General features: G+C 35.7%; 1 protein-coding gene across 2 annotated transcripts in view; it reads left to right on the forward strand.

The window, feature by feature from the left end:
• The window catches only part of CNTN5 (contactin 5), a 584072-nt gene that overhangs the window by 263272 nt on the left and 304871 nt on the right, over positions 1-15929 (forward strand). For both annotated transcript variants that reach the window (XM_079302225.1, XM_079302226.1), the window contains one exon: positions 14206-14336. In XM_079302225.1, coding sequence (XP_079158351.1) covers positions 14282-14336 — 55 coding nt within the window. In that variant the 5' untranslated portion in view covers positions 14206-14281. The remainder of the gene's footprint in view (positions 1-14205; positions 14337-15929) is intronic.

Here is a 15929-nt window from a genome sequence, read left to right on the forward strand (position 1 = left end):
TTTACATGACTGTAGCGTAGTCTGGTTTCTTAATTTCTCTCCCCATAGTGAATAAATTGTCAGAAGAGATCCACTCTCATAATCACTAAGTTGAAACCGAAATTGGTTTTAGTTGCTCTTCTGCAAGTTATTTTTCTGAACTACTAACAAGGTGTAAATGTAGGTGTGGTAAAACAAGTGGCAGGGATTTTTCTGATGGATTTTTAACACTAGATTTTTCCACCATGAGTCTTCTTCACTGGAAATCTGAAATAGTGATATGGGTAAGATGTTTTCCATACATTTGGTTATAATTCAATCATGTGGTTGTAGTTTTGGATTTTCCTTAAGTGGGAGATTATCATTTGTTATATATTTTCAATGCCAAAGTGAAGGATCTACAATTAGAGACTTTGTCTTTTAGTTTACTGGAATTAGGCCAAGCTAACACATGACTGCTTTCCTGTGTAATTATCTACAAAGGATTATCAAATTTCTAAAGTCCCTTTGTCCTTGATTAAGTCTGGCTAAATTTTTAAAATTAGTTTAACTTAAAATCTGACTAATTAATTTAGTCAATATATTTAAGGAATTAATTTGCAATTTTTTTAAATTCATATAAAGTTTTATCCTATAGTAGATTATGATATGGGGCCAAGGAGTCATATAAATATTTATTATAATGTACTATTTACATTTAAAAACAATATTTAAAACATAGACAATACCTCTCTATTTTCAGTAGTAATCTACAAAATCATACTTAATGGCATCCTCATTCTTTTATTTTGAATAATTTTAAAATATTCTGGTATCATGTGGACAGTGGAAAGAAAAGAAGTGAACATGCAGGGGGTTATTTTCTCTTTCCAATTGCTCAGGGTTTGTTTTGGTTTTTTTTAATGGGATCTGTCACTGTACTAAGTTACATAGATACAACATGTTAATTTTATGGATAAACTATTGTAATTAGAGTCTAAGGGAACACTAAGAAGAATAGAAAGTGCAACATCACATTTAACAAAAGACATTATCAGACTAATTTTGAGAGCTTATTTTATTAAGCCAGTGTCCTTTTGGCATCTTCTCTTTCTTCATTGCTGTGCAGGAAGCCTGTAGGGAAGAGCAGGAAGGTGACAAGGAATCCTGAGATAGCATTCATTTTCAGATATAAATGGATCTCTATCTATTAGCCATCCTGCTATTCCTTTCTGGCAGCAGAGACTAGAAATTGAATTGTAAAACACTTATGATTCCAACTAATTATCAGGGAGGGAAGAGAAGCAAATATACAATTTCTATCACAGTTCCACCTTGGCTCCCTTATAACCACTAATCAGGGCTGTGCCAAGGGGTTCCTGTCTCTTGGAAGGGGATGGCTGAACTTTTAATAAAGGCAGGCCTCATTCCACATACCTTCCAGCATCACAAAAAAAAAAAAAAAGTCTTCAGTAGGTGCAGTGATGGGCCTGACACTTCACTCCCTGTCAAACAAATGAGTGAAAACTGTGTCAGAGCCTTCTCTGGGTAATTATTAGGATTTGTCAGCACTTGTCCAGCATGCAACAGTAGCCTCAGGCTTGTATTTTTGCATGTTGCACCAGCAGAATTTCAGCACACTAACAGCACATGGTACATAGTTTCTTCACTATATTTCACTGCATTCTGCTGAACTGATGGTCTTAGATTTTGTTTCATAGACAATGTGAATTTACCAAGGTGAAGCATCTTCTACAGCAAGGAAAGTGCCACACTGTAAACTTTAGGGTGTGCATAGTTTGTGTTCTTGGTTGTAAATTGTAAATTCTCTTTCTTCATAAAAAAAGAATAAAGAAAAATTTTAAAAATAAATTTTCTTCTGTCAGTGAACATAACCTAAAAACTACAATTGCTGTTCCAGCAATTGGAACTCACTGGCTAAAGAAAAAGGATGAATTTTTTGCAAGACATGTTCTGATAGAAAGAAGAAAACCTCAAGATCAGTGGAAATAAGTGCTGTCAACACAATCAATGCTCTCTGGAAACCAGTAAGAGCCTCATGACTTCTTTTAATTAAGGAGGTTTTTCTCTCCCCAGAAAAAAAAAAAAAAAAAATAAAATTGAGAAATAAAACTCCAAAAATGAAAAAAAAAAACCTCAGGACATATACTTCCACATCTCCTGACAAAACTCTGACCACTTCTTGAAATAATTAAGGAAATATTGGTACTCTGTAGGAGTGCTAAAGCAGTTCATCTTCACAACAGTGAATTCCACTTTAGCATACCAACAATACAAAATTATACTAAACACCTAATCCAGTTGACACAGACTGTAGAAATGGTAGGGGGAAAAAGTGGAATAACTGGATCATTGCTGACTTTCATGCAGATCAGATAGTGACAGTTTATGCAAAATTAACTTCATGCTGAATGTCTTGTGTGGGCTGGATAACTGATCAGAAATATGCTCCTATGTGGGCTGCATTATATTTGTGTACAAATATTGATTAGTGCAGAGATCTGATATTTGTTACGTAGTACTCTATGGCTGGAGCTCCTGGGCCTGATTCTGAACTGGTGTATATTTCACAGCTTAATTCATGGCTGCTGCAATATGAAAGCTTAGAGGGAAAATCCTCAGGGGTTTTGTTCTGGTTTGAGTTTTGCTTTTTTGGTTTGTTTTTGAAGGGGGGAGTATTTGGTTTTGCTGTGCTTGTTTTTTGTTTGTTTATTTATTTGTCTGGGTGTTTTTTTATACATAATTGTAACCTCCAAGGTGATGGTCAACCCAGAAATCCTGACTAAATTCCATTTGCATGTGCACCAAACCAGCCTTTAGACTTTCAGATTATGGCATTTTTAATTTTTGATCCTAAAACTACCTGCTCTGTCAAGGAAGGAAAAATTCTGCCTGCTTCTTGAAAATATTACATTTCAATACCCTAAAATGTATTAAAGAAAGGGCTGCCAACTTACACAGAAATCTCTGCAAGAAATTATTCCTCCACCAATAAAGGGCTTGCAACACTATTAGCACACCTTCTTGCAATGTTAATACAAATTATCTTGTGAAGAATAAACAAATTAGGATGTTTTGGTACCACCACCACCTACTAAGAGCCATCCTAAGGTTTCCTCTAATTGTTTCTAAACTCAGAAATGAAAAGGTGTCTGAATAGCATGTACTTATTGAATCTATGAAGAAACCTAAAATGCTCTAGTTGGGAGCTACTGTGATTCTAAATATTTCCTAGGATTTTCCTTTAAATATCAGGAAAATAATCTCCATGGAAAATAATGAAGGCAATAGTTACATGGAGAGGACTATTTAAAAGAGCCAGACAGGATGTATGCCCTCATGCTTTATCACTAATACTGCAGAAGGTTTTACATTATGGTATCCTGGGCTTCAAATTAAATGTCAAATTCAATTTGCCACTGAAAACATGAAGTGTGTGACTGCCCTTAGAGGGGTAACCTGACAGCACAATTTCATAATTGGTGTCTACTCTAATGCTGAGTTAAAATACAAGAAGAAATGTTATTTGACTACAGTCATATCTTACTATTTAAAAATAAACAATCCACCTCTAGATAGGCTAAAACATATTCAGGTTAAATGTGAGCCCTTAGTAAATTTTCCTGGCTTTACTTAGCATCTGTGGAAAAATAATGTTGAATACCATATGATAACAGATAGAAACCTCCCTGATGGGATCATGCCAGCAGTTATGTCTTTATGTCTCTGACATTTAGCCCATAATAAAATGAGATTTGTGAAAGAAAATGAAGAGGTACTTATTCCACTTAGAGTACTCTATTTTTTTTCTTTCTATTCAGACAAGCTAGAGTTCTAATAATAAGATTTCTAATCCACTTTAATATCCTATCATTATATCTTAGTGAGCTATCTGCCATATAAGTAATAATAATGAAGTATGTTTAAATATAAAAATGCATCCTTAGGCATCTAGACACTTTTAGTACTGGTTGTAATTAGAAACTTAAGAAACATGTGCAATTAAATATGCTCGTAAAAAAACAGATACATCTCTGACATCTCTGTAGTACCAATCAATTTATTGCATCATTAATATTCTTCAGTATGCCAGTTAAAAAATGCATTCCAAATAGAAAACAGCTAAGAACAGAATTATTAACATTTAAGTCACCACAATCATTACAGAGCAATGAGTGTTCCAGGTGTCTTCTCTTAATTTATTTTGTTTTCACACATACATTTCCAAATTATGAATCTTTATCTGCTCCTCTAATATCTATGTTCCAAAACTAATGTCTTTTTTTGTATATTAAACTCTTTGTTGTTGTGAGATATGTAATGAGAGCCTATTGCAACAATTTAACTGAAACAAATAATATTTTTGTTTGATTTTTTTTATCTGAATAGATTGAATTGGATGTATAGTTTAAAAAATATACTCGGTGTTTGTAAAATATATGTAGCTTAAAGACTTGTTTCCAAAAGTGCCTAAAGGGATTTCTGTCTCCTAAACTTAGGAAATGTCTATTCTGACTTGAGTTGAAGATGGCAGCATTATATTATGGTTGGATTCAATGAACTTGAAGGCCTTTTCATGGAATCAAAGTCATAGAAAGGTTTGGGTTGGAAGAGACCTTTAAGGTTTCCAACACTCCTGCCATTAACCTTTCACTGGACCAGGTCACTCACAGCCCCATCCAACCCAGCCTTGAATATTTCCAGGGATGTGGCATCCACAGCTTCTCTGAGAGTCAAAATAATTTCCAACCTAAATTATTCTGTGATTCTATGATACTGTGATTAAATTGAACTTTTAAGCTACTTTATTATATAGCACAATCAAATAAAATGCCTAAAAATCATCTTGTTATCTAAACCTGGGGGCTGAGCTATTGTGAAATCTGCAACAGTGACTACACAGGTAATAACTCAGAACTCACGAATAACACAAATAAGTTTGGGTTTATTTTAATAGAATTGTCATTTTTCTAATTTGTAGATTAGCATTGAGACAGACGTACCTCATATGCACTGACAGATTGTTCACACACACTCATTTTGCACACAGACCTCTCTGTGTCTCCCATGTGCTCTACAATGACACAGGCTCTTTCACTCAGCACATGAAGCCTACATCCTTTCAGACCAGTGTCCTTCTGACAGCCTGGCAGCATCACATAAAGCCCAAGGAAGGAAGGAAGCAGAATGTTGAAGGATGTTCCTTAACACACCTTTGGGACCCTGTGTCATAAAGTGCATGGGATGTCATATCCTAGGCACAGAAGATTTATTGATCCTTTACATGCATGGTATTAAGCACCCTGATATACAATATACTGTTATGCCACAGCTGATTTATCCAGAAGAAAGCACAGAGATGAGTTGAACTTAAAATCCATGGAGGGGTTGAGGCCACTACTTCAGAGCAGTACACACAATCTTCAGGGGTTTATCCTTGCAGATAAATGAGTAAGGATCCTTGCATGTGTTATTAAAATGCATAATATCATTATTCTTGCAGATGCATTGAGTGGAAGGTTTAAGCTAGGTTTATTTATGCTGGCTGATGTACTAGATGCAGTGGCAATTAAGGATGTTTGTTTAACTGCAATCATCCTCCCTCTTGGCAGTAGTTGGCTGCTGCAGAAGAGAGGCCAAGATCAGCTCTCTTAATATAGTAGAGGGGGTTCTACCAAGTGCAGCTGAGAGACAAAAAAACAGTGTCTTACTGGTCCTCTCATTATCCTTAATCCCTTGCTTGCCAGAGAACAGATCATTTCCAGATGTAATTACACTGGCACATATTATGATATCCCAGAGTAATCCCAGAGGAATTTGGAAATAAACAAGTGGGCCTGAGAAAAATATCATAAGAATACACCTTTTTCCTTACATTTCTTCATTACAAATAAATCAAGTCTAATACAAAGAGTGCAGATTAAGACCAGGTTACTGATATGACCAACAATTCTATAGTTTCTCCCTGAATTTCTCAATTTCTCTGAGGCATCTCTTATATTAAGAGGCATCTGTTATCTATTAATATTAAGTGCTCAAATGTATTTCCTGAATACTTAAAGCAAAATACCAAGAAAGGGCTGTCCTAGATGGAGAGTGATTTTGTTGTAATTCAACTGAGACTGGGAGATAAATAACCAGTTGAGATTTTTACACGCAGTTGAAACTTCCATATTGCAAAAAACAAGCGAAGACAGCTATCACTCAGCTTTAGACATCTGAAAGTTAATTGAATAATTTAGGACAGCTGTCTAGGTTTCTGCTGCAATCAGGTTTCCATCACATTTAGCAAAAAGAATTGATTGTTCATCTCACTTCAAAATAACTGTCAAAAATCTTTTAATTAATTTTCCTTCCAGTTTTCTATTCCTCTTCATTTACTAACAAGAGAGCTTATATACTTCATTTCTAAAGTGTCAAATTGTACATAATTTTCTTCTTTATTCTTTTTTACTATTAGATATGAATAATATTGGCAGAACTAAAAAGAAAATAAATTGAAGAGTGTGTAACAACAGCTTGTGAGACTGAGAAATGTCTGCTCATATAGTTCATACAAGAAACCAAACAGCTTAACTGTGGCACTTATGACAAAATCTTTGTTGCTTCCAGCCCAGGCTTTAAGAAATTTCAGTCATGCTGCTGAGTGAATCCATGTTGCATTCACAATCCTAGGTGCAAGAGAAAGGCTTTTTAAACTGCTTCATCCCAGCAGCTGCTTGTTCTCTGAAATGCAAACTGTATTTTAGAAACTGTCAGTCTGATTGGTAAATAGATGGAAAAATCCCCAACAGAACTAATTTGACTCCTTTCCTTCTCAGGCCTCTTCCAACAGGTATTGTATGCACCAGAGATCATGTCTTGTAGTGGGAGCAGCATGTTGAAGCTGCAAGTAGGAAAGAGTTCATGGATTTAACACTTCTGAGCAGCCAGTACCTCAAGGTATATCCTGAATCACTTGACTGCCTGAGCAGTGCTCTAGCTTTTTCAAGCTTTATTCAAATGAATGTTGTCAAATAGAACCACTCAGTATTGCTGGTTCAGAGAAGCTGAGGACTCTTTCTGCCATCTTCACCTGACACAAAGACACTTTATGTCTGATCTGCAGTAAGAATGTCAAAGAGGATCTGGTTCCTATAACAAATAACATTGGAAAAGCCCTTCAAAAAATTCAGCATAAACCAGCCTTCTTGGTCAAGTGATTTTGTAAATCTCCTCTAGACATATTAAGGGTTGATTTGGTGAAAGAAAAGTAATACTGAACACAGTGCAAATGCAGCCAACTGGTTGAAATGTTAGAAAGGGAGACCTTCTGCATCTTACATACAAACCTTCTTTTTTAAATATGTATGTGCAAATATATTAAAATACTATAAAATAATCAATATTTAATACAATATTAACTTTTCATTGCATTGGTGTTGTGCACAGCTTTCCAAACAGGTTTGAGTCATCTGAATAATTCAGAATCATTTGGACTAATAGACATTTTGAGATACTTATTCAGCACTAGCAATCAATGGTTGATCTTTTAGAGAAGCAGTTCAGGAGTTCATTCACCAGTATAGATATTGTGATTGATCATTATTTAAGAAAGAATTAATTTGATTCTTTTGTAGAGTAGTATTCTATCTCTCCTTCTCTTTCATGACCTGGACTGGTGTCTTTGAAAACATATTAATATAATGAATAAAACAATAACAACAAAGCACCCAAAAAAGCACCCATCAACAAAACCCCCCAAAAAACTTTTAAAAATTAATTTAGCTGTTGAAAGTCCTGGCTGCTCATGAAGATGAACCTGACAAGGAAAGTTTCCACTGCAGAATAAACTTTTTATATTATTAGCAGTAAATTGAGTGGTCATCAAACAATTCTAAAGTTGTTTTATTTAATTGTTAAATTTTGATCTTTATTAAATTTTCTTTATAATAGTTTGAACAATTACTAAAACTTGAAAATAAATGATCTTCCATTGGGGTAATAATCAATCCTGCAAGATGCCTTGATGTTTACATAAGCTTAATATCATTTATCTTTCATTTATCCTGTAACAAATGTCAATGACATTCATTGTACAAGTTTCTACGGTATTACTTTTATCAAATATTAACTTAATATGGTTTTAGTAAATTTAAACCAATTTAAAAATAGTATTGGCAAAAACACTTTGGACAGAACAAATAAAAACTTCATTGAAAGCAAGAAGAGCCATGAACCCAATTGAAGTTATTTATATACTGTATAACCAATGTCTGTAATAATTGTGGCTTAATAGCTAACTTTATATGTAAGCATTCATTAGGGAGATTTTTAGAGACAAGCACTTTTAAAAAAATTCCAGCCAAGCTACTTCCTCTGTTCATGATGAGCTTTGTAATATCTGAGCCTTTGGTTTTCTAAAGCCTCCAATTCCCTATGGACTGAGCATTAGAGGTCTGATACCCCTGGGAGCAAGGAAGATGGGCTGAACTGCTGTCTGCAACAATTCCAATGATATCTTCCAAGCCCTGATTGCAGTAAAGGTTGGGCAGGGAAGCAGAGAGAATTTAATGTAGTCCAGAAGGCTTTAAAGTGTAGAAATACTTTAAACTGTATCTTTAGGTAGACCTCTGTCTTCTTGCAAGACTATAAAAAGCCTTTTATAGATAGCCTATATATAGTCAGTGATACTTAGCTTTCTGCATTTATTGATTACCTAGGTTTGCCACCTTGAGTAAGGAATATTGTTAGCAGTTTCATTGCACCTCATGACAACATCTTTCACTTGCTAAATATGATGAAAAGTATTTCCTAATAATGCTACTTAAAACTAAAACTTCACAGCATATGCTACTCTTTTTCTATTTGGATGTATAGGAGGGAATGGATCAATTTCTATTTCTTTTCAGTTCCTGCTCTTCCAAGTCTATCTAGAACATCAGAATTACTCATCACTGGTGTTATTTCTTCATTATCTGTGAGTATGTTCCTTTTTTGAAATGAAAGGGAAAATGAAATAATTTGAGCTTTCCTCCAATACATATTGATACAGCAAAAAAAAAAAAAAATACAGAGAAAACTTTCATTTTTTTGGTGACAATTCACAACCTTTCCTCTGAGCAGTATAGTCACTTTAGACATATCAGTGTAATGGTATCTATGCTTAAGACTTTATTTTACAAGTATTTTAGTTAAAAAGAAAAGAACAGATCCTTGCAGTTGCATTGAAATTTATCCTAAGTGCCAGAAAACAAGTATTTATGATAGAAAATTCTATTATTTCCTTTAGAAAGAACACAATTTTACTGGATATGGTTCAAACCTCTTGCACATTAGGGTTGACAACACTGAATTAGTACTCATGCTCACAACATTCACAAATTCTGCTAGAACCATGAGAAAATATCTACTCTGGCATACCAGCCAAAGCATTTCATTAAAACATACTGCTGAGGGCTTTAATAACTTTTCTACCATTAGCACACAGAATTAAAAGAAATTGCAAAAATAATTTGGCAGAAATCCTGGGGAAAACAAAGGACCAGGGGTAGTACCGTGTGGAAATTGAAAACTGCATGTTCTAATTTTTGTGCTGGAAAAGAAATTAGATAAATTATTTGCTGAACATTATATACATCTGTATTTTAGAACACTGTTTCACACAAATTTCTTTCAGGGAAAATTAATGTTCTTGGCATTAAGAAAAAGATAACTTGCTGAAACTGTTCTTATTGTAAAGAAACCAGAATAAGAACAGGACAGAATAAAAATAATCAGGAAATGATAGACAGTCCAACTTAATTTTCTTTTGTTGAGGAAGGAAACCAACAAACTATTCCAAAGAAGCAAGTTGGATTTATTGTGCGGTCCTAATTTATAACTGAGGAAAAAAACCAGATACTATTTAACTGAAATGATTTTAAATTCATTTTAAGCAGCATCTTCTGCTGTGTTCTTTTGCATAACTTACTGCATATTCTGGTTTACATTCATAAGATTAAAATGTAAATGTTTTTTGGGGTTTTTTTTGGGGTGGTTTTTTTTTTTTTTTTTTTTTGGTTGCTGTTGTTTGTTTTTGTTTTTTTTCTTTAAATAAGTATTCTTCATTCTGGGGTAGAGGTGGGAAAAACCCAAAACAAAATAGAAAATTACCAGAATTTTCAAACCAAGTACAACTGAATACTGCTGGTATACATGCCCTTAAACTACTTTTAGAATAAGCCAATTTTAAGTGGAAGATTTTTCTTGTAAGATTTAAGAGAATATTCATTAGGTTTTTTTCAGCAATAGCACTCTGTCTTGTTTTTCCTTTTTCTTCTTTTTTGGTTTTTTTTTTTTTTTCTTTAGTGAAACAAAAAAAAAGAAAAAATATGTTCTCCTTAATGGATTTAGTGCAGCTTTGATCTTTTTGCTATAAGCATAAAGGAATTCTTCAATCACACATGTGCCTAAAAGTGAGAGGTTAGTCAAGGAAAAGATAGGTGACAACTACTGATAATAAACCCTTCACTAAATCTAGAACAGAAATTAGACTATCTGCCTATATTTATTCAATGCAGCATTTTCATCCTCCTGCCCATGTAATTTCCTACAAAGCACCTTTGTCATTATCCCACATGCCACATGGCAGCCCTACACATGCAATATCAGTGACTTGGTCAGTCTGCATGAACTCCCCAACCCTTAGATGTTCAATAACACCACTATGTTGCTATGCATTTCATTTATCCACGTGCTCAGTAAATTTTTAGCCAACTACCCTTGAAGAAACAAGAAATATAGACAAAATAGAGATGCAAAATCATTTCATTATGACAATAAACAAGATTTCTAAATAGATTTTTAAAAGATATGCAGTGGCATATTTTGCCTTTTCTGCTAGCAATATTTTGCTTGTTCTGCTAGCAATTCTTCTACTGAGTTCAGCCAACATATTTATACAAGAAATATGCAAGCAGGAAGGCCAGTGTCCAACATTCATGACTTAAATTAGATTATCTCCCTGTAATAGTGTTCTGGATTTAAATGTTCATATTACTGTGTAACAGGTCTGAAGTATGTATTATGTTGATAGGCACAGGTTACATAGGATTGTCACATAAAAGTTAATACAGCTCTTCAGCTATGGGCTCCTTATCTGACACAACTTGTGATAACACTGTTGACTTCAAGGACACATTCATTAAAAAAAATAATTATTTTTCACAGAAAGTTTTAAATCACCATGTTTCGAGATTTCTGAGCAAGTTTAAAATCATTTATTTCAAGAATGCAAAGAGAAATGTGTTTAAGTCCATATTTTATTTTGATGTTCTCACTGTTTAACTCCAGTTATTCTTCATCCTGTCTCTGTTCTACCAAACATAACTTTTATTATTATTGTTATTATTTTAACAGTCTAATCCTATAGGCACAGTGATGACTAGTAATAAATACATCAACAATCCCACACTGTAATACTAGAAAATTTGGTATATTTTTCCCTGTTCATTCTAAAGAAAAATCACCAAGCTAAAATAATTTCTGTGTTGCACTGCTATAAAAGTAGCTGAAAAGAAGTGAAGAAAAGAGGAAGAAGAAAATGTAATAAAGTTTGGGGCAGCAGAGAAATCTCTGCTTTACTCTCTTTAACAGATATGGCCATAAGGGAAAAATTTAAATTTTAATGAAAATACTTATTTCCCAAAGCCTGGCCAGCAAAGAATGCTGAATGAGATAATTCACTAACCAAAGGAACACAATGACTGAAAAGCAGATTATCACTGAAGTGAAAAACAAGGGCAGAAGACATTAATAATTAATTGAGGATGCTTCCTGTGGAGGTTTAGATGAGTTACAAGCTCTATATGGAAAGTCACTTGTCTACCAGATTGTTGTGTTCTCTTTCAGGATTGCTTATACCTATGTGTACATTCAATATTAAGTTTCCCTGGTCTGAGTTACCTGAAAGGATTTACAAATCCTAAACGGGATTTTTTTATCTGTGTTGAAAAGCATATCTGCTGTGCTGTTTAAATGAAAGCTGACAAGCTACACCTTTATATTGTTGCAGGAATAACCACCAGCAACATAAAGAGATGTCATCTTGTACTCACACAGTGTGTCTCTCTAGATATGATGGAAAGACTGTCAAAACTGGTTACAACTAGAGATGCTCAGAGAGCAGATGAAATTGAATAATCCAGCAGGAACCTACTTTTACATTATGATGTGTATTTCTATATTTGGCAAGTATGTTGCCTCTGTTCTCTTACTATGAGGGTTCTAACACCTCAAAGCAGCAAATATGGCATGTAACTAAGCTGTTTATTATCTGAAGGTATCATATTATCCCCAAAAAGGGTTTTATTGGGGAACAAAGAAAATTCTCCTTTGTCTCATACTTATGTCACATGTCATTGCTCTTGCAGTTATAAATCACAGCCCCTACTGATTGAAGATTCCTCAGGGTCCAATAAGAGAATCTCAAAATCCTCCTGAATAAATATGACTAGTTAAGTGTAGGAAATTAACTTTATGTCTGCAACTTGATGCTTTTCAAATCAAAGACCAGAAGTATACACAGTTCCATAGAAAAGCAGATAAATCTTCTCATTTTTGGACTGACTTTTCAGACATTTGAATGTGAAATCTCTTGAGTTCTAATATGGTAAAGTTGCTGACATTGTTAAAGTCATAATTAAGAAGGCAGTGATCAAAGATTAAGGGTGCCAAAATTTGTGTTCATGTCATGGGACAGACCTGGTGAATAGTAGGAGATGAGTATGAATAATATATTCTGAAAAAGTGTTGATTGTTTCAAATGTATTGGTAGATTCTTCACACACTGAGTAAAGCTGAATAAACTGGAATCTATTTCAATCCAGTTTGCAAGTAGTAAAAACACCCAGATTTTCTTAAAACATTTAAAAAATTGTTACTACTAAATATACCAACACATTACTTTCAGAAAAAGAATCACATAATGTTTAGAGTTGAGAGGAAAGTATGCAGATATCTATTTCAAAGCTTCTTCCAAAGAAGATTCACCTGGAACAAGTTGACAGGATTGTGTCCTGGAGGGTCTCCAGAGAAGGAGATTCTACAACTTCTGTGAGCAGCCTATTCCAGAGCTCTGCCACCTCTCTCAGCCTTCCCTCACAAGTGAGGAGCTTCAGTACCCTCATCATCTTCACTGCCTTCAACTGAACCCTCTTCAGTTCTTGTCTTGTCTTCAGTTTGTTTGTCTTTCTCAAACTGAGGAGCCCAGAGCTGGGCACAGCACTCCAGATGTGCCTCACCAGGGCTGGCACAGGGGCAGGATCACCTCCCCTGACCTGCTGACTCTTCCAGTGCACCCCAGGATCCTTCTGGCCCTCTTGGTCCCCAGGGCACACTGCTGGCTCAGGGACAGCTTGTTGTCCACCAGGACCCTCAGGTCCTTCTCTGCAGAGCTGCTTCCCAGCAGGTCACCCCCAGCCTGTGCTGGAGTATGGGGTTATTTCTCCCTAGGTGCAGGGCTCTGCATTTGCCCTTTTTGACCTTCAGACAGCTCCTCTCTGCCCATCTCTCCAGCCTGTTGAGGCCCTTCTGGAGGGCTGTGCAGACCTTTAGAGTATCAGCCACACCTCCCAGCTCTGTATCATCAGCAGTTTTCTGAGACTTTCATTCAGCCAGGGTCCCTGATTAATAAGTTGAACACAACTGGACACAGTGCTGACCCCTGGGAAACACTGTGAGCTACAGGCTCTAACTAGACTCTGCACCACTGGTCACAACACTCTGATCTCTGCCCTCCAGCCAAGTCTCAATTCACCTCACTGTCCACTCATCTAACCAACTCTTCCACATGAGCTTTTCAAAACATTTTATATCAAAAATCAACATACTTCTTTCAGGAAATAAGAACACACATCAGGCTATGTGCTTTGAATATGTTTGCTGTGGAAGATATGTGTACTATCTTCTAATCTTGGCTTTTTGGAAATGTAAAGCTTCAAGGCATATGCAGCTTTAAGGTGATATCTATATAAATATATATATATATATCCAGAGAACTGTCACAGACATTTGAGCTATTAACACTGTTAACTACTAGAGCAAGATCCCTCTGAGTATCTGTCAGGATACCTGTTCCTGTGTATACAGAGACCTTTGGAACCAGACTTTTAATTGCATTAGCAGCAACTTTGTCTCTTGAATTGTTTGTCATAATATTGAGAGATATTTTTAATTTTCCTAACAGATCTGTCTTTGTCCCACTAGGCTAAGCTTTAATTAAGAAACGTCAACGCTGCTAACAACTGCACAAAGAGGCACGGAAGGACCTTTGTGACCAAGGATGTGGTTGTCATGGAAACTCTTGCTGTTTCTGTCACTCACTGGCTGTCTTTCAGGTAAATCAAAACAAAAAAACAAGAAAATTTTGCTTGTCATTTTAAGGCTCTTAACTGCAAACAGAAATAGGAAGATGCAAAAGCATGCTGGAGAAAATCAACATCATTATGAAAACTAAGGGAAGGAAGCACTTAAGATTCAAAAATGCTCTTTGGTCAGAAAAATAAGTGACAGAAGTCAAAGGGTCTGCAAAGAAGCATAAAGAATTATTGGCACATTTGCATTTGGCATGAAAATTGGTATGTTAATCCCTGACCTGATATGTAGGCACATGAGAGTGAAATTCAGATAAATGTGTTGGGTAAATGACAAAGAGAGATTAAGTACATGGCAGTGGGTCTAGGGTCAAGGGGCAGGATGGAAAGGAAAAGAAAAATTAAAGGGTTCATTAAAAAGGAAGAGATTAATTTAAGAAAGGAAAAAAGGGATGACAACAAAGAGGAAGAAGAAATGGAAGAAAGGGTACATTCACTTCAGCATCAACCCAAATGATGGGAATGCCTATCCTAGTCTCAATTGAGGGGATGCCTGTCCTGATTTCAGGGCCAATCCAGGTGATAAGCAGCAATCCAGCTGTGTCAGTGTGGCTGATGATGTGTCCAGGGTCCAAGGGGCACTGCCTGGGCTTGGGGCTGGGTTCCTTTTTGTGGAGAGTCTACTCTGAAGACAAGTTTCTTGCTTTCTCTCCTAGTTACTTATCATCCTTATCATGTCCTTTTAGGCCTTTCTAGAACTGGGTCTGAGGACTTCCAAAGTTTTGCTGGTCTCAATCTTACTGTATAGTCCATGTCTGCTTTCTGCCATCCATTCCTGTGCTCAGCTGTACTGCATTGTGGCTCTTTCTCACAGAAAAGTGCTGCCCTGTCTCCACCTGGTCCCTCGTCTCCAGTCAAAACTTGTTCTTTCTCAGAGCCTGCTAGTACCAATAGTCCTTGGTTCTCACCAGAATTTCATGTCTGTTATTACTAAATGTTCTTGGTTGGCCCCACAGCCATATCGGTGTTTGAGATACACAGTCCACCTATGTTCTGAAAATTAAAAGCTAAAACAAAATCTCTCTTTGGACCACTGTTTATAAGGTCATTAGGTAGTGGTCTTTAGTCCTCCTCAGCCTCTCAGAATTGAGAGCTCAAAGAGTCTCACTTTAGATCACTGTTTATAAGATCACAAGAGAGTGGGATTTAGTCACAGTAATATTCTATCCTGGATGCAATTCAAGTTGGAAACTTTCTTTGAAGAGTAGGTAACAGAAATATGATTTAATTTGAGGTTTTCAAGTGAGAAAAATAATTTTCAAAGGCTGCTCTTTAAAAAGCTGTTGCTCTTCTACTGGGAATAGGCAGTGTTTCTGACAAGCTGGGAAGAGGCTTAGTCCAGGTGCAGTTGTTCAAGGCCAAAGTCTAATGAGCATTTCTCAGACTGTAGTGGGGCTTAAGAGTGGGTGGGAATGCCACTAAAGTCACATTCTCTGAGCCTCTACACTGAGTGGTGAAACTGTAAATATTTAGATTAAGATAGTAGCACGTGCTGTCCTTGTTTTAAGACATGATTGTTGCATCTCAACAGTTACTAGGCTATTATTTTCCCAAATT

This window comes from Erithacus rubecula (assembly GCF_903797595.1).
Source record: "Erithacus rubecula genome assembly, chromosome: 1".
In the NCBI taxonomy this organism is placed as follows: domain Eukaryota; kingdom Metazoa; phylum Chordata; class Aves; order Passeriformes; family Muscicapidae; genus Erithacus; species Erithacus rubecula.